At 58.5% G+C, this 25,148-nt stretch overlaps 1 protein-coding gene across 2 annotated transcripts; it reads left to right on the top strand.

Moving 5' to 3' along the window:
• Positions 1-118: 118 nt before the first annotated feature.
• On the top strand, positions 119-12,425 carry XXYLT1 (xyloside xylosyltransferase 1). Of its 2 annotated transcripts, none has more exons than XM_032225814.1 (4): positions 119-1,134; positions 1,608-1,755; positions 2,245-2,377; positions 10,770-12,425. In XM_032225814.1, the coding sequence occupies exons 1-4, from the start codon at positions 691-693 to the stop codon at positions 10,990-10,992; spliced, it is 948 nt and encodes a 315-aa protein (XP_032081705.1). In that variant the 5' UTR covers positions 119-690; the 3' UTR covers positions 10,993-12,425. The 2 variants fall into 2 exon arrangements, with proteins under 2 accessions (XP_032081705.1, XP_032081704.1); XM_032225813.1 differs by lacking the exon at positions 10,770-12,425 and adding an exon at positions 3,479-4,300 and having other exon boundaries at positions 133-1,134.
• The last annotated feature ends 12,723 nt before the right edge of the window (positions 12,426-25,148 follow it).

Genomic DNA, 25,148 nt, shown 5'->3' with positions numbered 1-25,148 from the left:
CTCCTCCCTCCAAGTGGACCCTTGGCCTCCAGGACCCACTTTCCCAGCTGATCCTTGCAGAGTGAATGTGCCTGGGGGAGGTTTGGGGGCACCAGACGCCTGGAAAAGGCAAGATCTCCCAATTGTCTCCTGGGCGAAGTGGGGGATGCAGCCCAGGCCTCTGCGCCCACGGGGGCTGCCCTGTGTCCTACAGGAGCCTCCTGGGACTGGCATTGCCCGGGTTCCTTTGGAGGCTGGCATTTTCTACTTGCAGCTCCTCCCCGCTCCCCGTGTTTCCTTGCCTCCCCTTCCCGAAGCAGTTCCCGGTGCTGGGCTCGGAGAGTCCCCGGGGCGCCCTCCGTCCCCGCACTGGGAGCGAGAGAGCCTCCCACCCCCATCCGGTGCCCTTCCTGGAGAGGAAGCAGGCGGCCTCTCGCGAAGGCCCGGGAGAGGCTGGAGGTGGGCGGGGAAGCGCGTTCCCTCCCTCCAGCCGCCACGGGCTCTTGGCCACGCGGGAAACCCCAGGACTCCCCGCTTGAAGCCAGCAGCCACCGCAGGCAGGGCGATTCCTGCCATTCGCTTCCGCAGCTCGGTCCCTCGGCGGCCTCCCGAGCGGCTCCCGGTCCAGCCAGCCGGTTCCGCCCCGCCCGCCCGCCCGCCGCCCCCTCGGGCCGGGCCCTCCTCCGCGGGGGCGGCGCTGGCGAGGCGGCCATGGCGCGTCGTCCGGGGGTGCTGCGCGCCCAGCCCTGCGCTCTGGCGGCAGCGGCGGCTCTAGCTCTGGCCTGCGCGCTCTACTACGCGGGCTCCGGCCCCTCGCAGCGCGCCCCGCCGCCGCCGCCGCCGCCGCCTTCCCCCTCGGCCGCCGCCGCCGCCGCCCCTGCGCCGGAGAGCAAGGCCAAGGCGGGCGAGGAGGAGGCGGAGGAGGCGCTGCGGGCGGAGGCGGAGGAGCTGCACGTGGTGGCGGTGCTGGCCAAGGCGGAGCGCAACGAGGCGCTGCGGGAGAAGGCGGCGGCGGCGCTGCGCTCCCTGGTGCGCTTCGGCAAGCTGGGCCCGCGGGAGGCGCTGGCGCTGCACCTGCTCTGCGACGGGCCCAGCAGAGGCGCCGCCCGGCAGCTGCTCCAGCAGGCGCTGCGCCCCGCCGCCTTCAAGTACAAGGTGCGCCCCCCTCCCCTCCCCTCCGCCGGCCAGGCGGGCCCCCCTGGGAACCGGGGCAGGGGCAGCTCTTCCCGGCTTCGGCAGCGGCCGAGCTCGGCTGCCTTCGGGAAGCCTCCTCCGCTCTCGGCCTCGTTCCCGGCCCTTCGGATGGTCCCTGCGGCAACGGAGCCAGGCGGAGGGTTCGCTTTTGGGGAGGGAGCCAAGTCCAGCCCCAGCTGGGCACGGTCCCTGGGCGGACCGGAGGAGCCCCGCCGCCTCCCGAGCAGGGCGGAGGGCTGGCAGGGCCCCCTCACCTCACCGCTCTGCAAGTCCCCTCCCGTGGGCTTCCTTTCCCTTCCCTCCTGCGCCCTCCGCTGTCGCTTGTAGCGTAACTGGGGTGCCTGGACAGCGCCGAAAGAAGCCTGTGGGCAGTTGGGGGGGGGTTGCCTGTTCTTGCCCCCCCCCTTTGCCCTGACAGTCCCTCTGCCCGGCAGGTGGTCTTCCACGACCTGGAGACGCTGGCCCAGAAGCTGCAGCCCACGGTGGAGGCTCTGCAGAAGCTCTTCAGTGCCGGGGCTGGCAGCTACTACGGGGACTCGCTCTTCTTCCTCTCTGTCGCCATGCACCATATCATGCCCAGAGGTGAGTGGGCACTGGGGGCATCGGTGCCCCTCCTCCGATTCCTGCCCCTCTTTCTTCAGAGCCTCCTTTGGAGCCCCAAATCAGGAGGAGTCCAGGGGGGCCTTTGTGAATTAAGCTGCTGTGAAGGATAAACTTGAAGAAATATTTGTAGCATCCCAGCTGAGGCCCCCCAAAAAAGGACCTGCAAAAGGGGGAGGCGCTGGGGGGGGGGGAATCCCAAGGCGCTGGAGCTGAACAGAGGCGTCTAAGGAAGTTCCTGTTAAAAGCCTTCTTGGCTGATGGGGGCTTTTTCCATCCGGTGTCTGAATCGCCTCTTTCCCTCTTGAATGTTTAATGGCCATTCCTTTTTCCCTGGGAAAACGTATTTTGCAGAAGGGAGTCCTTGGCATGCTGGTTTTTTGGGGGGGAGGGGTGGCTCCCCTGCTTAGTGGCTGGGAGCGCTGAAGGCAGCAGAGGCCCCCGTCTTACCAGGCCTCTCTGCCCTTCCAGAGGTTTCACGGGTCATACAGGTGGACCTGGATGTGGAGTACCGAGCCAACATCCGGGAACTGTTTCAGGAATTTGACAACTTCCCAGAAGGAGCAGTTATTGGCATCGCCCAAGAAATGCAGCCGGTCTATCGGTATGTAGCCACGCCTGGCATGGTGCCTCTCCCCGGGCCCTTCGCTGCTGGGGCCCCTGAGGATGGTGGGGGGAGGGTGCTGACCAGGCCAGCCGTGGCACTGCGTGAGCTGCTGCATGTCAGCCGAAACCCACAGGGCAGAAGGACCCTGGTGTTACGTGGGGCAGGCAAGTGGCCTGTGTGACTGCCACAGGTTGGGCTGGGGGGGGGGGGGGCACTGGTAGGGGGTCTTGGAGGGCTCCCCTGCCCAACAAGCGGAGGCTGCCTTGCAGCCTGCAGACAAGGCTGGGTGACCCTGATGCCATGCGATGGAAGGGCAAATGTGTGGCCAGACTGAGGCCAGGCAGCTGCTAAGGGGAAGGCCGGCTCCTGGGGCAGCCACAGGCTTTTGGTCACTTGCCTCCCTGGACTGAGCAGGGTCCTGTGGTGACCTTGACTGAAAGCCTTGAGTGGCCCCGTTACCCACGAAAGGCCTCTTGGCGCACACCGTCATTCCTCGAATGACCTCCCCCCCCCCGCCCCTCCTCCAAGGCACCACTGGGGTGGAGGAGTGGGCCAGTCAGAGAGAGAGCCTTGGTGTCCTGGAGAATAAGCCTCCTAAAAGCTCCTGGTGCTCATGGCAATTTATCTTTAGGGTCAGGGGCTGCCTGCCATTCTGTGCCCATCGCTGCTGAGGGGCACAGAGAAGCGTTGCTTCAACCCACAAGGAGACTGTTGCTGCAAATGGACCAAGGGCTTCCCTGTGCCTGCTGCTGCCCCTCTTTCTTTCCTTTCTGGAGCTGCTCCAGTCCAGGTTGCCCTCCCTGTGGGCAGCGCGCCATCTGCGGGCAAAGGCTGTCCCCTTGTCCCCTGGCAAGTAGCGGCATGAAGCCCCCCTACAGGGGGAGGAAATGGGAAGGATGTAGTTTTGCCAGGGAACCGTCTCTGGTGTGCTGGTGGCTTCCTCAGATTGGGGCACCCGATGAGAGCTTGAACCTTGGAAACGGCCCCTTTCTGGAGGCAGGAAGGCTTCCTGCTGTGCCCGCTTCCCTTCTCTCGGCCAGAGTGTTGTTTGTAGGCAGGATTGACCTCTCCTGCCCCCTCCCCTCCCCCCCCCCCCAGGCACGTCTTCTGGCAGTATCGGCAGGAGCATCCCGGGACCAAGGTGGGAGAGCCTCCCCCGGATGGGCTGCCCGGCTTCAACAGTGGCGTGCTGCTGCTGGACCTGGAGGCCATGCGCCAGTCGGAGCGCTACAACCGTCTGCTGGAGCCGGCGGTGGTGCAGCAGCTGGCCAGCAAGTTCCACTTCAAGGGCCACCTGGGGGACCAGGACTTCTTCACCCTGGTGGGCATGGAGCACCCGGAGCTCTTCTACGTCTTGGACTGCACCTGGAACCGCCAGCTCTGCACCTGGTGGCGTCACCACGGCTACAGCGACGTCTTTGAGCACTACTTCCGCTGCGACGGCCACGTCCGCATCTACCATGGGAACTGCAACACCCCCATCCCGGCAGAATAGCGGCTGCTGGGAGGGGGAGCGGGGGCTGCTGCAGGTCGGACCAGAGGGGCAGCGGTGAGAGGGGGGCCTCGGGGGCCGCCTGAGAAACGGGCTAGCAGCAGCCGTCTGCCGGGGGGGGGGGGCGTGCTCTCCTCCCTGGGAAGGAGCCGTCGCCTGCAGCTCCAGGAGGGTCCTGTCCGGGGGCTTCCTGGGCTTCCTGGGCCTGGAGAAGAGACCGCTGGGCTTCATGCTGACAGCGCCTGCAGTGCCGGCTGGAACTCCTGGCTGGAGCTGCCTGTGGGTTCCTGGCCTGGGTGGGTGGAGGGGGCTTTCTGGTCCTCCAGTGACCTGCTGGCTGAGCCTTCTCCCCCCACAAGCAGGAGGGGAAGGAAGGGGGGGGGGGAATGCCACGGTTTCTTTTTTACAATACAATTGTGAGGACCACCCTCTGCCTGCAGCCACTTGCTTGTCCAAGTCAAGGCAGCCAGGAGGGCCACGGGGGGAGGAGGAGGAGGAGCCAGGAGGGCCAGCTGCTGCTCATGCGCTGCCCCTCCCCCTCCCGGAAGAGCTGGCAGGGGCTGTCCCGGGGGGTCGGCAAAGGGGCCCCTGGAAGAGCCGAGCACCCCTTGCCCAGCCCACTTTGCTCGGCTCGTGGAGCAGGAAGACCCCCAGCCATGCTCCCCACAGCCAGGGTCTTCGTGGCCGTGCTGTTGCCCACAGAGGGGCTCTTGCGCATCCCTGGGATCAAACCCCCCCCGGAGCCCTACAGCCAACAGGGAGGAGGGCATGCGAGGGGTCAGGGAGCAACCCCCCACCCTCAAGCCAAATTCCAGGTTTGTGTCATGACACGCTTTGGTCATTTGCGCCCCCTTGTGGAGCTCTCTTGTAACACGTGCCGGTGTGGCGTTTTAAGGCCCAGCTTCTCTGGGAGCAGATGAACGCCGGTGGAAAAGGCGGAAGCCCCTTGGCTGGAAAAGGGGGGGGGGGCTGGCGGCCAACTTCGCCCCTCTGTTCACGGTTTCATCCGAGACCCTTCCTCCACTCGGATGTGGCCGTTCCCAGAGATGCTGTGGCCTGGGCAGCACAACGAAGAGGCAGCCTCGGCTCTGGGAAGCAAAGCGCTGGTTTAGAAGCTGCAGCTTGGATCCGGCCCTTGGCCTGGAGTTAGGGGACCCCCCCCACCCATGCTTCCCTTTGTTTGGTTAGCCCATGTGGGGCGGTGGCTTCGCAGGATCCAAGCTCAGTATGGCCAAGAAAGGGGGTGGTTTGAGTTAGACTTGTCCTGAAGGGGGCCTGAGAGGTGGGTGGGGGGTGGATTTCAGCCGCCCCGTGCCTCGTTTGTGCACCTGGTTCCCCAATTCCATCGCATCTCCACCTCTAAAGGTCCCACTTAAGTTGGTGGGGGTCCCTTCTCCTTTGCCCGCTTTGCCTGGGATCCGGGAGTTCTGGCTGGGCCAGAGGCTCCTGCTGAAAAACGGCAGCTCCCTCTGAGGTGAGGCTGGGCGTGTTTGACATCACGCAGAAGAACAGGCGGATCTGCCTGGCATCACCGAAACCCAGATGGCAGAAAAGAGGGCGGGCCCTGCAGGTTTCAGCCTGGCAGCAGCTGTTGAAATAGTGCGTGGCATAGGTGGGCCTGAGAGAGAGAGAGCCCTTGCCAGAGATGGAGCCAAGTGATGGGTCAGCATTTCCGGGGGGGGGGCTCATTTGGCTGTGGCAGGTCTGGCAGTAGAGTCCCCTTGGCTAATAATGGGGGGGGGATGTGGACCACAGCTGGGTGCCACACAGTCGGTGTCTCTCCCTCCAGCCACGTGGGACCGGGTGTCTCTTCCCCAGGTCCTCCTCAGAGAGTCGGGGAAGCCAGCAGCCTTTTGAGCACTGGGGGGGGGGGCATGTTGAGTTTCCGCAGAAGCTCTCACAGACTTGAGCTGATGAAGCTGAGGGAAGCAGTTTGGCACAGACCCAGGAAATTCCAAACTCTTCACTGACTCCTGGAGTTCATTACAAGGTGAGCCGATGGCCTCGGATGGCTCAGCAGGGTTACTTGCCCCAAATACCAGGGACAGGGAAACAATGGAGGGCGGAGGGAGACCTCCAGGGGATTGCGGGCTTGGCAGAGGCCCTGGGTGCCAGCTGTGAAAATGGGACAGGCGGGCCTTGGCCTGATCCATCCGGGTGGTTTTGTGCGGCTGATGGAGCTCCACAGCTTGAACCCCCAGCCTCCCTGGTCCTTCCCACCCAGCCACCCTTGGGCAGAAGCTGGGGGATAATGGCTGCATCGGCAGCAGGTCTCCACAGAATCGTTCCCAAGTTTGCAGCGCTGATCAAACCAGGGGCACCGATTCCCCTGCCGGTCCCCCAATGTGCCAGTTCTGAGCTGATGCGGGCACAAACTGCCATAGGTCCTGGCCGTGGGCAGAAGGTGGGCAGCCTTGGTTTCACTTCCTTCTGACAAGCGGCAGGAAGCTGTGTGGGTGGGAGCCACGTCCCAGGAGAGCTTCCGAGGGAGAACCCAGCCAGCCGGTTCTGCCCAGGTGGGCGGTTGCTTCTGCTGCTGCCCTCTCTGCCCTGGCCTTTCCCAAACTCAGACCACTGGCTAGAAGAAGCCCTTCTGGGCTGCGATAGGGAGGGCTGCTGGGCTGGGCTCCTCCCCGTGGCTGGAGAGGGTCTCGCTGGGGGTGCCTGTTCTGGCTGCCCAACCTCAGCGGGAGAAGCGTTTCATGACCTGTTTTGGAGGCTCTGCTGGTGGTGCGATGGGACCTCTCTTCACGAGCAGCAGGTGCGTCCAGGGTTGAAGGAATCCAGGATGATCGTGTGCATTTCAGGGTCCTGGCTTATTACTTCCGCTTCTAATCTGCTGAGGGTGCTGGAGTAGAAACAGAAGGTCAGCCTTGCCAGGCAAAAAGGTCCTTGCCCAGAAGTTCAATCTTGACTGTAAGGTGACATTAACAAAATCTCACGATTCTGAAAACACTCCCCCCCCCCACTTTTACAGCTGAAGAAATTAGGGGAAACGGGGGAGGCTTCCTCAGGGTCCCCTAATCCTTTCCGTGGGCTTGGCTGCCTTTTCTCTGACCTGTTGCCTCCTGCAAGGCCTTTCCCGTTGCACAGAGAGGCCCGAGATCCCTTCCCTACATGGCATCGGACCTGGGTACCTGAGAGGCCGCCTCCTGCCAATTACCTCCCATATACCGATCAGATCTCACAGACTGGGCCTTCTCCGGATCCCATCTGCCAGCCAATGTCGGCTGGCAACTCCCCGGGGGAGAGCCTTCTCTGTTGCAGCTCTAGCCCTTTGGAATGACCTCCCCGTGGAGATCCGGACCCTTACTACCCTCCCGGCCTTCCACAAAGCCACTAAGTCCTGGCTGCTCCAGCAGGCCAGGGGGGGCTGTTGAAGTACCCAGCCCCACGGTAACTATGAATGTTATGTATTTTAAAGTGTCGTTTTGTCTATTTCTCCCCCTTCCCTTGTTTATTGTAAGCCGCCCGGAGTCCTTCGGGAGTGGACGGCATACAAGACCAATAAACTCAACTCAACCCTTCCGGAGGCTCAGGCACCTCGCTCAGCTCCAGGCTGCAAAGTTGGAAACAACCATCAATGCACCCTGGCTAGGAACGGTGGATTTTGCTCCTCCCTTGAGTAAGGATGGTTTATGCTCTAGTCCCAGGGGATTCATTGAATTAAACAAGAATAGAAACAATGAAAGACAGCTGCTAATCAGTCCAGGGTGGCCTTGCCAAGGGGCACTGTGGTCCATCCCCATTCCTGTGTGGGCTCAAAGTGAGCCCCATATCCCTGGGGGAGACAGCCAGCCCCCCTCCCCCATCTGCCCTGCAGCCGCCTTTGATTCACAGAGAGGCTCTTCGGAAGAACCGCAGGCTGGGCTCCAAAGAGCTTGGCTGGTGGCCCCCAGCGCCAGGGGTTTTGTGGGGGCGCCAGCTGGCAGCCGGTGCAGCTCCTGCAGGGTTGGCGCTACGCAAATAGACCGAGTGTGCCCTGATTCTCCAGGCCCACTGCAAGGTGTGCCAAGCGACGCTTCCCAAGGGCCCTGAGCTCCTACTTAAGCGCACCATGTGAGCAGCGCACAGACGGTGTCCAGTTCAGGTTCTACATTTAACAGGATCGCTTTAAGCCTCCTGCACTGAGGATGAACCTGCTGGGATGGCTGGCATTGGCGGAAGATGGGCGGGTTAGTGCAAAGCTGTGCCAGGGCAACCGGGGGCCAGGAGAACCTGGACACCTCCCTCCGCCTGGGACAGCGCCCAGTGAGGAGGCCTGGAACCGCTGAACTGCCCCACGGTCTTCCAGGGTCCTCTCCACTGTGGGAGGGGGGCTTGGAAACCCATTCCTCGTGGGCCTGACCTCTGCCCTCTCCCTGGGATGGGCAGCCTCTGCTGCTGCTCTGCTTTCTGCCAAGTCCAGGGCAGTGCTCCTTCCTAATGGGCACATTTCGCCTGGTTTGCCACTAGCCTCCCCCAAGCCCTGGTCTGACCGGGAGAGCATCTTCCAGCTCTTCCAGGCAAGGCAGGAAGGATTTAAGCCAGCGCCTGGTTGCCTTGATTGCATGAGGAAGAGGCCGCCTTTAACAAGGAGAGTTCCGTGGTCCTCCGTGTCAACCAGGTGGGGTTTCCCTTCCCTCAGCTCGGGCCGAGGACAGCAGGGAGCCAACTTTGCATCTCGGGCAGCCCTTTGGCTCCGGCCCAGGTTCCCCCTGCCCTTCCCCCCTATGCCGAGTCTGGCTGGGCTCCCCTGCAGAGCCCCCTTGGACCCCAGCTACCCTTTGTCCCACCCACCCACCCAAGGTTTGGCTCTCACAACTCTGCAGGACGTGCAGCCTTAGGGACCGGGGCAGACCCACTTCTGGTGGAGTGGGGAGAAATGGGGCAGACCCCGACCTGGGCAGAGTCCAGGAGAAACTTCTGCGGGTGAGAGCAGGGCAAGGAAATCGGATGCTGCTCTGAGACCCGGCCAGGAGAGGCTGACCCTCGGGGTCTGTGCGAAGGACCTTGGGAGGCAGGAGGAAGAGCCGCTCGGCCCAACTCTGAGGAAGGAAATGGGAAGGAGCAGGGAGAGGACCGGAAGGAATTCTCCCCGTTTTCCAGAGAGTGAAAGTGGGCGCCCGGAGGGGACCTTCAGACCTGCAAGAAGATTCTGCCACTGTAACCTTAACCATGAAGGTAGAGGAGGTGCTGGCATTTCAGCTGCTTCTACCCCAAAGGGCTGGCACAGCAGGCGGGCCCTTCTCCACCACTGCCCTGGGCTCTTGCCCTCAGCGCTGCTGGCGTAGCTGGGCCTGCTCTTTCCACATGGCCAGACCAAGCCTGCGCTCAGCACCAGCAACCGAGGGCCACCGGCTCCCAGCCTGCCTGGTTGGCCTGACTGCAAAGGGCTAGGTGGTCAAAGGTGGACCTCTAAGCATCACCCACCCGCCCCCAGAAGCCTGGGCCACCCTGGCGTACCTGAGGGCCAAACGGTTCCCCTCTTGTCCCCCCCACCTGAAGGCGCTGAGAGCCTGGAGCAGGAAAGGCTGCCTGGAGCAACCGGGGATGCTGAGAGAGCGTTGAGGCCCTACAGAGGAATCAACGTCCGGCTGCCCTTCTCTGGCCCTGCAGGGGGGAGCCAGCCGGTACTTTAGCCTCCCAGCAGGACCGATGGCCTCCAGCCTGGAGCCACATGGCAGCCAAAGGCCCCATCGGGACAGGCAACCGCAGGGGCACGAAAGCAGCCTGGGAAGTGGCACCAAGAAGGAAGACGGCCCAGCTGGCCTTAATCTTAAATGCCAGGATTAACTTCTTGGCCTCCTCTTGGTTGTTCTGCTATGTAGGTCAGGCACCGGGGGGGGGGGGGGAGTTATGGACATCTCCAACCTACCTGTCCGTCCCCCCCAAAATGGTGCCAAACTCTTGCCAACTCCCAAGGCCAGCAGGCCCACCACCAGTATCCCCGCTCTGCAGTCAGCAATTCCAGGGCCTGGGCGGGGGGGGGGGGGGGAGCAGCCCCCAGGAATGAACGACGGGGGCACTGAGCTTCTTCTTCCCAGTGGACTGGCAGAGCTGGGACTTTGTGGGAGGGCTGGGGGTCTGCTCCCCAACTGAGCATCCCAGGACGTGGACTGAGTCACTCACTGCCCCCCCCCCCGGGTGTTCCCCAACCCCCCTCCCATCTGTGCTTGACTGTGCTGCCTTCCAAACGCCAGAGCAAAACCAAAACACTGAAACGTGGCAGAGAAGGGCTGGCCTCCACTTCAGAGGTTACCCACGCCAAGAGAGGGGTTGTCTGGGTGGGAAGAGCCCCCCAGGCACAGCGGCCTTCCTTCCGTTGTGGGGGAGGGGGGCTTCCTCTGCAGCTCAGCTGTGAAGACGCTCCCAGCCCCAGATCCTCTTCCTGGCACGGAAACACGTCAGCAGCAGCAGCAGCAACGCTTCGGCCTCTGAGCACGGAACACGCTTAGCTGAGCCCCCCCCCCCCCCCCGTCCTCTCTCTCATGCCAGAAAGCCGCCCAGGGTCTTTGGCGGTCTTGAAAGTTTTCCTCTGGGAGCAGCCGTCCTTAAGCGCCATGACTGTCCCTGCAGCCTCATTTCACTCTCGCCTCCACGCGGCGCCCTGGAAGTCCCTGCCAAGTCCATAGCCCCTCTCATGGACCCCCCCCCACTTCAGAAAGACTCAGCCACCCCACCCTCTGTGGAAGCTGCCTGGGTTCCTCCTCCCCCAGCTCCCCCTTCCCCGTTTCTGCCTCCTCCTTGGGCAAAGTTAGCAGTTGGATGAAAGTTCTCAGCATCAAGACCTTCGGCTGCAAAAGGCCCAGAGCAGGGCTGGACTCCTCCCGCCTCGTCCCGGAAGCCTCTGCTCTTTTAAACCAAGCGCTGAACTTGCTCTGAGATTTGGAAGATTTGGCTTTTTTCTCTCTGCAGATCACCAGGAAAAAATGTTGGCCTGTGCAAGAAGGAAGCCTCTCTGAACGGAGGGCAGCTGCCAGGGAGGAAGAGGAGGAGGAGGAGGGGGGGGCATGTTTCCCCTGATAAGGAACCACCAACCGCTTCCCCCCTCGTTCGCTCGCTCGCCCTGCTGAGCTGCTGCCGCCGACTCTCCTGCCGCTCCTGGGACGGGCACAAAAGGAGCTTTTGCTGCCCCTGAAGATGGTGGAGGGGGGGTTGTTCCAGGCTTCTGCATCCCAGATGTTTGGGGGGGAAGGTTCCCCAAAGAGTCAGTGGGCGAGGGAACTGAGGCACAGCCATCCCTCCCCAGGGGCCCAAACGGCCCTGCCCAGGAGCCCCCCCCCCCCGCATCAGGACAGCCCAATCGGTGGGCCTGAAAGAGGGGAAGGCACAGCCGACCGGTCGGCCAATCTGCCCAGGATGATGGGTTGCCACGTTTGTTCGCACCGTTGGCCTCTGCTGAGGCTCCCTCCTCCTCCTCGCCTGGGCAGAGCCAGCTGGCAAAGCCACACCGACAGGGAAGCCTGGTTTGGCTACCTGGCTCTGCCCAGAAACTCTGGGCGTGACACGCACCCTCCTGCAGAGCAGCCTCCGCCAAGATGGCAAAGCTCTAAGTGCCCCACCTGGCTCCGAGGCCGGTTGGTTTCCTCTCCGACTGGCCTACCTCGCACGGTTGCTGTGATGCAAACTGGGGAAAGAACGTGATGCCGTCCGTCCCGTCCCGTCCCCCCCCCCCAGTTAACAGAATTAGATGAGCTGGTTGTTCTTTATGGTGGGGCTGCACGAACTGCCTTGCAAGTCTCAAAGCCTCCTCCTCCTCCTCCCCCCTCCTCCTCCTCCGCGGGTGACTTCCGGCAGCCCTTCCTGGGTTTCTTCCTCCGAGCTTAAGCCAACCGGGGGGGGGGGGCTCCTGCCTCCTTTCTCCGATGGCTTCCTAGGCCGCCGCTCTTCCCCCACTCTTCCCCACACCTTCTGTGGCACCTCTGGAGCAGCATCAGCAGAGCTCCTACCGGTCTTCCTCCCTGCCAAGGTCACCCAAGGGTGGGAAAGTGGCTGGCGGGCCTTTCGGAGGCCTAAGGCACAGAGGCATCAGTGGAGGGGGGGCTGCCTTGTGTAGTGGGGAGGACACCCCATTCTCCTTATGCAAGGCAAGGGAAGCCTTCCTCCTCCTCCGAAGGGGGGGGGTCTGCTCTCCTTACCCACCTGCAGGGCTTCCTCCCTGGAGGGGACCAGAGCTGGCTGCTGGGGGGGAGGGGCTGGAGACAAAGCTGTTGGGGGAGGAGGTGATCAGAAGGACAGAAGCTCCTAGAAGAAGGGAGGGGGTGGGGGAGTCAGTCCTCAATACTAGGCAAGATTGGACCACTTAAACAAACTCAGAGTCCAAGAAATCTAGGAGGCCCCATAAGCAAATAGCTTCAGCCACAGCTTGCTACAGACCCCTACCCAAAAGACCCCTACCCAAAAGATTGCTACAGACCCCTTCCGCTAAACAAAAGAGGTTCTCTTCCTCCTTCACCCCTCACATCCTGGACATAGCGCATTTTCCGAAGTATAAGACCCACCGGAGTATAAGACGCAGCAAGGTTTTGAAGGGGCAATTTTTTTTTAAAGTAGGTAGGTAGGTAGATGGAGGGGGAGAGAGAGAGAGAGAGAGAAATACGGTAGGTAGGTAGGGAGAGAGAGTAGGTAGGTAGGTAGGTAGGTAGATGTTTCCAGGTGCATTTATCCATGTGCTGGAGAAGGAGATCGCTGACAACATGAGACTTGTTCCTGCTGGCAGAGCACTTGATCAATGTGATTCCCATCAATCACTCTAACTAAAAAGCTTTCCGAAAGGGAAAAAAAAGTTTTTGTACGCTGCAAACCTCCCCAAAACGGCTCATTTTTTGTGAAAACGGGCCTGTTTTGTTTCAAATAAAAGGCATGAATAGCCTTGGGGGGCCTTGCAGAGTGCAGGGTAAATTGTTTCAACTTTACCCTCAAAACGAGGCTATAGGGCACCGCAAGCCTAGACAACTAGACAAGAAGAGTTTTCTCCCGAATTCCATCACTCTGCTAAACAAATAATTCCCACAACACTAAGTTATCTACTAAGACTATATTACCATTATTCTTCTCATTCTTACTAGTACATATCTCTTTCCCCTTATGGCTATATCCATTTGCTTGCATCTTGACAACTGATATTATTTTTATTGTTTCCTAGTACATGTGTATGATTTGATTGCTTACTAGTATCCTATGACTATCCCTGTTGTATCTTACGATTCTTGAAGAATATATTTTATGTTTTCTTTATGTACACTGAGAGCTTCTGCACCAAAGACAAATTTCTTCTGTGTCCAGTCACACTTGGCCAATAAAGAATTCTATTCTATTCTATCTAATTTCTATTTCTAATTTCTATTTCTAATTTCTATTCTATTCTATTCTTATTTTCTTCTTGCTCCTCTTGCTCCCTCTTCACAGCAGGGTGGCTGTCTGCTTCCTTCTTTCCTGCCCTGCCAGATTCATCCCTTCCCATGGTCCCTCCCTGTGGATGTCTCTCTGCAGACCTCCTGGATGAAGAGCCAATAGTAGGACCCTCCCTCTATGGTGAGGGGGGGGTTTGCACCTGGAGACTCCGAGGCTGCTCCCACAAGGCTCAGGACTGAGAAGGGAAGGAGGGACTCCGCAAAGGGAAGATCAAGAGATCCACTCCACATTATCACAAAAACTGAAATCACGTAGGTCTGATTGTGCTTTGCCTCCTCGCTGGGAGTGGGGCGGGGTCTGCCCGAGACTTTGCCCACTCCTCCTTTGGGCCATTCCCGCCTGGTGAGCTGCTAAGGAAACTCTCGGGCGAGGCTGCTGGCCTCTTTGCTCTCTGCCATCCCAGCTTCTCCCCCCCAGCAAGGAAGGGAGGGGGGAGTTGTGCTAGTTGTGGCCAGAGGGCCCCTTGCCCACCCACAGCTTGGAGAAGAACATGATTTCCCTTTCCTTGCAGCAGGTGCCAGGTGTGACCCTCAGCAGCCTCCAACCTTCCTCAGGCTGATGCCTCCACTAAGCATGGGGGGGGGGGCAGAGAGGTTGCAGGGCTGTAAATCCTGCCCAATGAAAGCAGCCCCCAGGAAAAGGGGGGCAAGTCACCCCCTTACGCTGCAAATACCTCTGGGCACAATTGCTTAATAAACTTCCTTCAAAGTTGGGAGGCTCTTCTTGGCTTCCCTCCTGTCAAGCCTAAATTGAATGTCAATGCGCCAATCAGCAGCAACCAGAGGAAGGTGGGGAGGGGATCCCTGCACAGATTGGGGAGGGGGCAGAAAGGAGGAGGGGTCCTGTTCTTCTTGTAGCCCTAACCAGGGCCCAGCTCCCCCAGCCTGGCTTTGCTCAGCGACCCCACTGATTGGGGCCAGAAGGCAGGAGTCCCCCAGGAAGGGGCTGCGGCTAGCCTCACCCAGCTGAACGGCTTCCTTTTCTCGGGTGGCCATAACCCCTCCACCCCACCCCCATTTCCCTGGGCTTCTCCCAAGCCCCCCTCCCCGAAGGAAAGGCTTCAGGCTGCCCCCCCCCTTTCTCCCACTCCCCCCCCCATCCCTCGGCCAGGCCAGTGGCAGTGCTGCTGCTGACCCCCCCCCCCCAGGAGCCGGTTCCCCTCCTCCCGTGTTTTTCCTTTTTCCCAACCCCCCCATTCCTCCTCCTGGCCAAACTCCTGCCCTGTCACCCTGTCTGTGGCTCTTTCGGAGGTCTCTCTTCTTGTCCCACCAGAAACCTTTTCAGTCCCGCCGGCAGCTCTCAGGATGAGCCCCTCAAAGCCAATGTGGACACTGTGAGAAAACGTAAGGAGTGCTTGTGTGTGTGTGTGTGTGTGTTTTCCCTCGTCTGCCCTTTTTGAAGAAAGCTAATTTAAAGCTGGGTTTGTCTACTGTTGGAATTGGATTACTAATTTGGACTATACTAACTCAGGGGAACCTTTGAAGAGAAGAGGAACAATTGGAGAAAAGAAGAAAAACAAGGAAACTAAAGACTCGAAATTTGGGTCAATTGTGAAAAGAGATAATTGGGGAGGCTGTAAAAACCTTTCGAACTGTTGTAAAGTGGAGTTTCAGATAACATATGGAGAAATATTCTTGATGCTTAAAAAAGCGCGTGAATCTTTGATAGACAACCAAGAGATAGAAAGTTTGTTTATACACCCAGAAAACAGAAATAGAATTTGAAGGGGGGAATTTAAATGAACGCAAGAAGTTAAAAGTATAGAAGAGGAAGAAAAACAAGAGTCAACTGGACAATATTACGGAAATTCAGAGAAAGGTAGAAAGGGGGGAAACCCTCCCCAAAAAAGAAGCAGTTAAAAGATAAAAAGGGAAACACTTTGCAGAGACAAGTGGAAGTTTTGGAGAGGGGTGGGGCGAATAATACAACTAAAAGAGATAAAAGGGATACAGGAGAGAAAGCGCAACACATACCACCAAAATGGAAATAAGTGAAATAAGACTTCAGGAGAGCTGGATAAAAGGCAGATTAAAAAGCCAACGGGATCCTTAAAAGGGTAAGAGATGATGCATAATCAGGAAAAGGTCAACAGGTAAAGATTAGTAAATATATATAATAAGGTAGATCATTAGATGGGAATGTGAAAGTAGACAATAATATTATTACTTTTGAATGTAATCTAACGTGGGGAATTTTAAATGTTAATGATTGGGGAAGGGGAATTTGTGAGATTTTTTGGGAAGAAGAAATAGAAACATAGGGCATACAGTGATGTTAACTATGTGTAAAATTGAATAAGAAATGAGAAGAATTATGTAAAGAGAATAATATTGTGGAAATGGAAATAGCAAAAATATTGTGATAAATGATTAATTTAAGATGAATTAACAATAATTAGTTGAAGACCAAAAAAAGGTATTTAGCAATGATATGTAAGATTAAATGAATTGATGGGAAAGACAAAGGATTATATAAAAGAGATGAATATTGATAAATGAAACTGTGATTATAAGTGTGATGTATAAGAGGAGACCTCTGTCCATAAAGGATAAAGAATCTATCTTGGGGAAAAAATAAAAAATAAAACTTGTAGTAAAAAGAAAAAACCGGCCAAGCCCTCCTGGGGGGGGGGGAGAGAAGCCGTCGGGGGGGGGCGGAGGGAGGGAAGCGGCGGAAAGATCTGCGGGGAAAGTCGCCCGTTCCCCCTCCGAGCGCCTGGCGGGGGTTTCCGTGGCCTTGGCCGAGTCGGGCGCTCCGGCTGCGCTTAGCCTCTGCCCGAGGGAGCCCGGCTGCGTCTTCCCGCAGAGGAAGCCTTTTCCCTCCGGAAGATGGCAGCAACTCCGCCTGGAAGGGTTGCAGGCAGAGGACGCCGCTTGCCCCGAGACGGGCGGTGGGTGGGTGGGTGGGTGGGGGCCGTGGCCGCCCCAGGGCCGAGCGGCTCCCTCGCGGCAAAGCGCCTCTGCGGAGCTCCGTGGCCCGCGGCTCTTCCCGGGCAGCCTGGTGGGGGACGGGGGAGAATGAGCAGCCGAGCGGGCCCAGGGAAAGACCCGGGAAGGCTCGACTGCTGGGCGAGGCTTTCCCTCGGCCCTTGGGGGCTGCCAGGGGAAACGGGGAGGGTCCGTTTGTGGAGGCTGACGGGCAAGAGCCCCCGCAGGCTCTTGCTTGTGCGCCCCCCCCAAAGGGGAAGGCAGTCCAGGGCTTGGAGGCCCCCCTCCCTCCAGACAGCTCGGGGGAGGGGGGGTTCGCCCTCCAGGGGCCCCAGAACAGGCTCTCCTGCGGGGGGGGGGGCTCTGGTTCTCCTCATCTTATGGCTGCCTTCACTGGAGGCCCCTCGTTCCCCCCCAAAGAGCCCAACGTAACTTTTCCAGAGATAAATAGCTGCAGCTGCCAAATCAGAGGCTGGGATTACACAACAGGAAGCTGCACAGGACACTGTGATAAAATGTCCCTGAAATCAGCAGCCCAAAGATGTGGGAGCCTCAGCGCTAATGCCAAGCAGGCCACAGCTGGCGGGCTCTGCCTTCCTTCTTCAGGGTGGCTCAGCCGAAGGGCCGGTGCCCCAACCGAAGCGCCTCCCGGGGCCTGGACTGGCCCACAGGTGCCTCCTCCCGAGATGCTCCCGGGGATGGCAAACACACCCTGGGCTCCTTCCTCCCCCCCACTTTTCCCCACAACAACAAAAACCCGGCGGAGGAGGTGGCCCCAGGTTGAGGGAGGGGCGGCTTCCATGGCTGAGAGGGCACCGCCTCCTGGCTCCCAGCCTGCCTCCCTCCCCACTAGGCCAACCAGGGCGGAATGAAGCCCGGCGGAGGAACTCTGGGCTCCTGCAGATGTGCCCTCCAGGCAGTGCAGCTGGCAGGAGAGACCCAGGAAAGAGGCTGGAGGGGAAGGGAGCGTCTCCCTTGGAAAGTGGGTGGCTCCTTTAGGATTGCAGGGTGGGGGGGAACGTGGGTTTTTTTTTAGGAAGCAGCTGTTTCCTGCAAAGGTGACAGTGAAATCTCTGCTGGGGGGGGGGAGGGAGGGCTGCCAGCAGAACCATTGTCAGTGGGAGTTCATGGCAGGAAAATTGCAGCCTTGGCAGGGAAGAAAGAAGAGGCAGGGAGCCTCTTCCCCCACCACAGCCCCCTCCCCACCCAATCCTCTAGCTGGAGGAGGCTTGTGAGGTAAGGGGCTCCCCCTCTGCGCACCTTCCCTTCGCACAGCCATGAAAGGATCCTTCAGCGTCTCCAAATTGCATTTCAGGAGGAAATCTCCCAGCAGGCCCGAGCAAAGAGGGAGGGCTGCTGCCCCCAGGACCTCCTGGCAGCAGGGGCACCCCTAGAAAAGCTTTCCTGATCCCGACTGGAGTCCCAGCCAGCTTCCCTCCGGCTGGGCCACAAGAGCCTCTTCGGAAGGGCCGGCAAGCCCACCTCAGGGGAGGGGCAGCTGCTCCTCCGGGCTGACCAGGGAGGGCCGTCCTTGTGGGAGAGGAAGGCAAGCGAGCCCGGCTGCATCTGGAGAAGCTCAGCTGCCCTCGAAGGCCGGACAGGACTTCCCCCAATTGGTGCTTTGGAGAGTTCAGGAAAGGCAGGAAATCTGGGTCCATTTAAGAGAAGTCACTGTTTTGCCTTTGCTTTGCCCAATATGGAAAGTCCCAGGGCCGGGAAGGGGATCGGAGAGAGTCCCACAGGTCTGCCAGAGGCTCTCCTGGGGAAGCCCCGCGTCCCACCCCAGGCTTGGTGTCCTCTGAGGGAGGCTTCGGAGGAGCCTCTTCTGGCCTGGGCCCCTTTCCAATCTCCCAGGGCCCTTGAGACTGCGCGAAGTCAAGCTCCGTGAAAGCAGACTGCGTCTCCCGGCCAATTCTTCCTTTCTCCTTCCTGTTTTGTCCAAAATATTTCCCTTCCAGTTCCTCCCTCCTACAGCCTGGTCCTTCCTGTAGCTCAGGGGAAGGCGGACGGGACACAGCGGTCAAATCTGAGGGACCGGCACAAAACACCCTTTGATTCAACTACAGCTGGGTTCCTGCAACGGGTCCTCTGGAGAACGTAGAATAAGAGGGTTGGAAGGGACCTTGGAGGCCTTCTAGTCCAACCCCCTGCTCAAGCAGGAGACCCTACATTATTTCAGAGGAGTGACTGTCCACTCCGGTCTCTTCTTGAAACCCTCCAGTGTCTTAATGGTCACATTCATACGATAAGCAGTGCTTCCTTACTGTTAGCCTGGGTTAGATTTTTGAGAGGTGGCTTCCCATGTTGCGCGAACCCCATTGCTCTCTTCCTTAGGCTAGGCTTTGCCCCTCCCTTTTTGCCTCCCCGCCCTCCGTGGGCGGATGATGCCTGAGAGGCAAGGAGGTGCCAGCCCTCTGCTGGGAGGCAGGTGGGGGTCAGGGGGCGCCCAGTGGCTGCTCCTCAGGCCCAAGGCACGGCAGCCTTGGGAGAGGTTGGTTTCCCCATTCACCCCAAAAGAAAAAGTCCCCCCCTCCCGCCTTTCCTCCCTCCTGAACTGGCCCTCCTGGAGATCCTGCATCTAAAGGGCATCTGAGCAGCTGGGAGGGAAGAAGGAGCCCCCGAGGGGAGTCCCTGGGGCAGGAGAGGCTGGGAAGAAGCTCCCGTCATTCTGCTGGGCAGGTGCTGAACCAGGGGTTTCCCCCCGCCCCATTGTGCTACTATGAAGGACACCACGAAGGTCTTCCCAGAAATCCAGAGCCAATGTTCCCTGGCCGCTGCTCCATTTCCTTCCTTGGTTAAGGTGGGTCTCTGCTGGAGCTCCATCTGCCTGGATCAGGCAAGGTGCCCGTGGCTGAGCAGCCGGGGGGCTGGTCAGCCCAGCAGGAGGCTTCCTGCCTCTGCCCCACAACCATCAGGAGGACAAAGGTCTGTAGCGTGGGGGCCGTGCGCTGTGGGAAGCAGGACTGGGCGCAAGGGAGCAGCCGCGGCTTAAGAACAGGCACCGAGCTCACCCACCAGGTGGAAAGGGTTAATCAGTTTTGCACAGCGGATTGCAGACACCCCCCCCCCCAATGTCTTCTGGGGCCGCCCCCTTCCACCCCAATTGTGCTGACCGGAACAGCCAAAGCTGCTTCCAGGAAGAGGAGGCAGAGGCAGAAGGGGGGCACCTGGCCTCTACGGTTCTTCATGCTGGGGCCGAGGCCCAACTCTCTGGGATCCATCGCTCCTCGTGCTCGGCCGCGTCTGATCAGGCCTGGGAGAGCAGCCTCTGCGGTCATCGTTCAGGGCCACCTTTGGAGGCCAAACCTTCTCAGACATCTGCTTTCCATGATCCCTTGACCAAGGTCCTTGGGGCCTTTCTGGGAACTTCTCCCGGTTTCTCTTGGCCGTTTCAAGGGGAGAGCCTGCAAGTGGGACTCCGGCTGAGCACGGGCGAAAGTAGGGCAGGCTGGCAAAGGGAACCTCTGCTGGGCAGCCCTCAAGGGGGCTTTTGCAAAAGGCAACTGGACTTTGTTCCCTCCGTGAGAGGAAGACGTTTTGCTTCTCGCCCAAGAAGCTCCATCCGTTCTGAACTGAGGAAGCCTCTTGGATGGGAGGGTAAATGCTCTCCAAGGAGGGTGGGGGGGGGAACCCCCAAGAAGGTCCAGTTGCCTCTTTGGGCAACCGCGGCCTGAATGAATCTCCACAGACATTGAAGCAGCCTCTGGTATTCAGGTGGCAATTAACCTTTTCTCCCCCTGTTTTGAGGCTGTGTGTCTGCTGTTCTGCAGGGAATGTCTACGTAGGACCTCTGCTTCCTTGGAGAAGAGCCTTGGATTCGTCTGTTCAATTTTATTTTCATTTTAAATACGTTTCAGTCCAGGTCTCTAGCTTCCTTACGTTTGAATTCCACGCCTACCCAGCTGCCCTCCCTCCCTCCCTCCCTCCCTCGCCCTTCCGACAAATCTGATCAGCCTCCGCTTCGTCTAAGTCAGAAGGAACCTTGAGCTGATTCAGCCGGTCCACATCTCTCCCGGGAGCCCCTTCTGCCCTCGTTTGCCCCCAGCCCCCCCCCCCCTCAGCCCAGGCAGGCCAAGCGCCGGCTTCAGCCGTCAGGAGTGCCCGGCTTCCTCGGCTGCCTCTGGCAGAGCCCCGCTTTGTACGCTGAGCCTGCGTTCACACAGCATGCTGAAGGAGGTTGGTGTGAGAGTAAGCAGCTGCATTGGCATAAAAATTTAATGAATTAAATAGAAACCAAATAAAAGTTTAAGTGATCATTAATTTCATTGCAATGGGTTTGGGGGGGATAAATCATCGTCTGGTGCAAACGCAGCCCACCTGGGGAGATTCGGCAGAGGGTGCAGAGCCAGAAAATGTGGGGGAGCATGGGAGGGGAGAAAGAGTGGGCAATGGCAAGTATCCCCCAAGCATTTCAGGGCCCTGCAGGCACTTTATGGGGAGGGGGGCTTTGCCGGCCTCTCCAACCTCCCTCTTTGCAGCCCCTTTAAGCAGTTGGCCAGGCTCAATGGCAACCTTGACTTCTGCCGGGGGGGGGAGCCTCCCCCTTGCCTGGCACAAACTCCTGCCCCTCCCTCGTGCCCGGCTGCCCTGCCCTCCCAACAAGGAGCCCAAGAGAGCCCCCTCCGTGTGTCTGAGTGGCCAGCCTTGCAAGCCCCGCCCAGCCTTGCTGGTGGACCCCCAGGAGAAGCACAGGGCTTGGGAGGGAGGGAGGAAAGGGGGGGAGCAGGGCAGGGTGGTTGGGGTTTGGCCCAGAGCCAGCAGGCAGCAGGAGTCAGGAGGAGTGGCTGCCCTCTGGCTTTGAGTTGGCCAATGGTGGGGGAAGCCTCCCTGGCACAGGTGCTCTCCACCCCACCCCCCAAAAAGAAAGATTTATAGGACTGAGTGTGTGTGTGTTTGTGTGATAGCCTTTTGATGCTGGGAAGGGTCACCCCACCTTTCAACGGAAGCCCTGGCTGCGAAGGAGGCTGTTCCCCCAAAGGCCTTCTGCTTTCCAGCCGTGTCTCCTCCCCTCCCTGAATGAAGGGTGCAAGTAGAGAAGGTGCCCAGAGCTTCAATCCTGGGGGTCTCCAATCAATCAGAACAGATAAAGAAGGGGCCTCGGAGGTCTTCTAGTCCAACCCCTGCTCAAGCAGAAGACCCTACACCATTTCAGAGGCTGTCCAGTCTCTTCTTAAAAACCTCCAGTGATGGAGCACCCACAACTTCTGGTGGCAAGCTGTTCCGCTGGTTAATTGTCCTGACTGTCAGGAAAGTTTCCCTTATTCCAGGTTGCTTCTCTCCTTGATTAGTTTCCGTCCATCACGTCTTGCCCTGCTTTCTGGTGCCTTGGGAAATACGTCGACCCCCCCCCCCCTCTTTGTGGCAGCCCCTCAAATACTGGAAGATGCTCTCAGGTCCCGCCCTGGTCCTTCTTTTCTCTGGCCAGACCCAAATCCCGCAAAGTTTTTAGTCTCCAGGCCTTTAATCGTTTTAGTTGCCCTTCTGCGCATGTTTTCCAAAGCCTCAACATCTTCTTTGTAATGCTGTGACCAAAACTGGATGCAGGATTCCACGTGTGGCCTTACTAGGCTTTATAAAACGGAACTGATACTTCACTTGAGTTTGATTCTGTGCTTCTGTTTATACAACCAAGGATTGTATTGGCCTTTTTGGCTGCTGCCTCTCCTTGAAGGGATCGTCCACTAGGACTCCAAGGTCCCTCTCAACAGTTCCAGTTTTTGAACCAGGTTTTGCCTAATCTGTGCTGGTCCCTTTGGTGTTTTTCCTGCCTAGTTGTAAAACCTTGCTTTTCTCCACATTACATTTCATTTTGCTGGATGGGGCCCATTGCTCATGTCTGTCAAGATCTCTCTGGATCCTGAGCCTTGTCTTTTGGTGTGTTGGCTGTTCCTGTCATCAGTGTCATCTGCAAATTTGATGAGTTTCCCTTCTATCCAGTGGTGAAATTCAATTTCTTTACTATTGGTTCTGTGGGCGTGGTAGGCAAAATCCCCATTCCCCTCCCCCCACTCTGGGACCAGCCAGAGGTGGCATTTGCCGGTTCTCCTGACTGCTCAGAATTTCCACTACCGGTTCTCCAGAACCTGCCAGAACCTTCTGAATTCCACCCCTGCCCCTATCCCCTCGTCTATGTCATTCATGAAGACACTGAAGAGCCCTAAGAGGGTGGTACCTTCCCTGCTTAACTTCCCTCCATGTGGATGTAGAACCATTAAGGACTAATCACTGAGTAGTTTTGTCAGCCTGTTACAAATTCATCTGGTGGTGATGGAGTCTATCCCACATTTTTCTAGGTTACTAAGAAGTAGGTTGTGGTTTACTTTGTTGAATGCCTTGCTGAAGCCGAAGTATATTATGTCTACAGCATTTTACTGATCTATTAATTTAGTCATTTTGTTGAAGAAGGAAATAAGATTGATTTGGCATGATCTGTTTTTGATGAATCCATGTTGGCTTCTGGTTATAATTTCTAGGTGTTGCTTGTTTCTAGATGTTGGCAGATCTGGTTTTTTATTCTCTTTCCCAAGATCTTCCCAGGTGTTGATGTTAGATTGGTCTGTAGTTTCCTGGGTCTGTTTCCACTCCCTTTTTTTCCTGAAGACATCAGTCCTTTTCCAATCATCAGGTGGTTCCTGGTACTCCAGGATTTTTGAAAGATGTAGTGGTGCCTTGGTTCTGAAATAATACGGCCGGCCGGCCGGCTCCTTCAGGAGACTGGGATGTAATTGGTCAGGTCCCAGTGACTTCTATTCCTCAAGGCCAGGCAGGGGTTCTCTTACCATTTTCTTGCTGGGCCCGCAGCGCTGCTGACTGGGAAAGGGCCTGGCTCCGTCCATCCGAGGTGTGACGTCAAGCCAGCCTGGCCATCTTCATCCCCACGGGGGACGCAGGGACTCCAGCTCTCTCAGGAAGGGGAGGAAACAGGAAAACCTGCAAGCCTCAACACAGGAAGCCAAGCAGGGCGGGGGGGGGAGGACGGGGGGGGGCTGGGAGGAGGCAGGACGTCTAGATCCAGGCCTTGGGAGGGGGAGAGGCAGGGATGTTTGGGGGCGGAGCAGTTAATGAAACTCTTATTTGGGAAAGGCAGCAGGGATCCTGAAGGGCAAATCATAGCAAATAATTGACCTCCTCAGCAACCGAGTGGTCAATGCCTGACCCTGTGGCTTCTTACCCCCCAGACTTTAACCTTAGACTGTCTACTGCCGAGCTCCCCGCATTCCCAAGAGGTCCTGAAGGGACGTGCATAAGCGCACCAGCATTCCTACCGTCCCTCTCCTAATGTTTCTTTTTTTTCATATCCATTTCATGTATCCAAAATCATGTTTATACACATATATGTTGACTGATACATGTTTGACAAAATAAATAAATAAAATAAACTGATCTTTTCGATCTTTTCTCCCTTTCTGGGTTCTGAAAGGGGAAAGAAGGGATCTATGGAGCCTCCACAAGCTGGGGCAGTATACCTTGGAGTACCAAGGTTAGGGACAAGTTTCACCCCTGCAGGCACGGGATGAACGCTGGAGGGCCTGGAGGAAAGGAGGTCCGGCAAGATGAGGGGGTGCAGGAGGAGGAGGACAGTGCAGCCCCCACCCTTAAGGGGCACCTTGAAGCGGCTGGCCTGGCTCTGCTACAGAAGGCAAGTGGGGGGGGGCAGGCAGGGACTGCGAAGGCCTTGGAGCAAAGGTCTGGGGGATTCGGCTGCTGAGCCCAGGGTGTCTCTGGGAGGAGCAGAGGCCCTGGCACACAGCAGGGCAGAGCAAGGGGCAGGGTCCTAAAACATGCCCCCCTCAGGCCTGCTAGAGGGCCGCCTCCAAGGCCAGAGGCCGTGCAGGAGAAGCCGTGCAGGGGAAGCCGCAGGGGAGCTGAGCAAGGCTGCTGCTTCACAGCTGAAAGTCAGAGCAAAAGAGGGGTGGGGGGGTGGGCTGGCTGCATGGCGCAGCTGGGGAGGGGTGAGTCCTCCGGGGAGGAAGGCTGCAATCATCCCCTTCAGCGGAGCAGCTGCTGTCTCCCTTCTGGAACAACAGCAACCCATCATTACCCAGCCTGGCAATTGCCTGCAACAAGAATAGCTTCTATGCCACAGACCTGCCTGGCCTCGCTGGGGGGGGGGGGGGGGGGGCTGCAGCAGCAGGGCGGGTGTGGCTGGGGTGGGGGCAGTTTCACAAGGCAATGCCTAGGCAGCCCCCCCCCCAACACACACACCGGTCAGAGGACCTGCGGAAAAGTGGGCTCTGGGGAGGCAGCTGGAGGCTGGGCAGGAGGAAGTTCTTGCCAGAGGACCAACTAGCATTGATGCCCCGGAGGCCCCCCTGCACCTCGGCCCCACTGCAACCAAGCAGGCAGCTGTGGAGCTGGCTATACGTAGCCCCCCCCCCCGGCACGTGGGTTTCCTTCCTGGCTGCCAGAGGGTGCAGGTCACAGAAGGGACCCTGCGGCCTTCCCCCCACCCCCGGCCTAGTGAGGATGCTGCCCAGTGCCCAGGTTCTGCTTGTGAGAGTTCAGAGAAAGGAGGTGGCAGCTGGGGGGGGGGGGTGCTCAGACCCCTCCCTTTTTGAGATCCTGGTTTTGGGGTTCAGAATCCACCTTGTGCCCAGACAGGTGGCAGGTGGCACAGACCTCACAACTCAAGGGACGCCCCTTGGAAGCCCCCCGAGACGCTCTCCTCCTTGGCTCAGCGTTGCCTCATTGACCCCGCGGGCACCAGCACACACATCCCCTGTGTGCCACGGTCTCCTCAGGCAGAGCAGGGGGCAGAGCTGCCCATCTTCACAGCAGTGTCCCTGGCATCTCATCCAGGACTGCTCAGGCCTTAAAGGTGCTGCCAAACATGTTGTTCTTTTATCTGGCCTCCAAAGCCCCGGAGGAAGGGAGGGAGGGAGGGAGGGAGGGAGGAAGGGAGGAAGGGAAATTCCCAGCCTGCTCTCTGCATCATGACCATTTCCAAAACAAG

The sequence above is a fragment of the Thamnophis elegans genome, chromosome 10 (assembly GCF_009769535.1).
Source record: "Thamnophis elegans isolate rThaEle1 chromosome 10, rThaEle1.pri, whole genome shotgun sequence".
Classification (NCBI taxonomy): Eukaryota; Metazoa; Chordata; class Lepidosauria; order Squamata; family Colubridae; genus Thamnophis; species Thamnophis elegans.
This window is presented reverse-complemented; position numbering and strand designations above follow the sequence as displayed.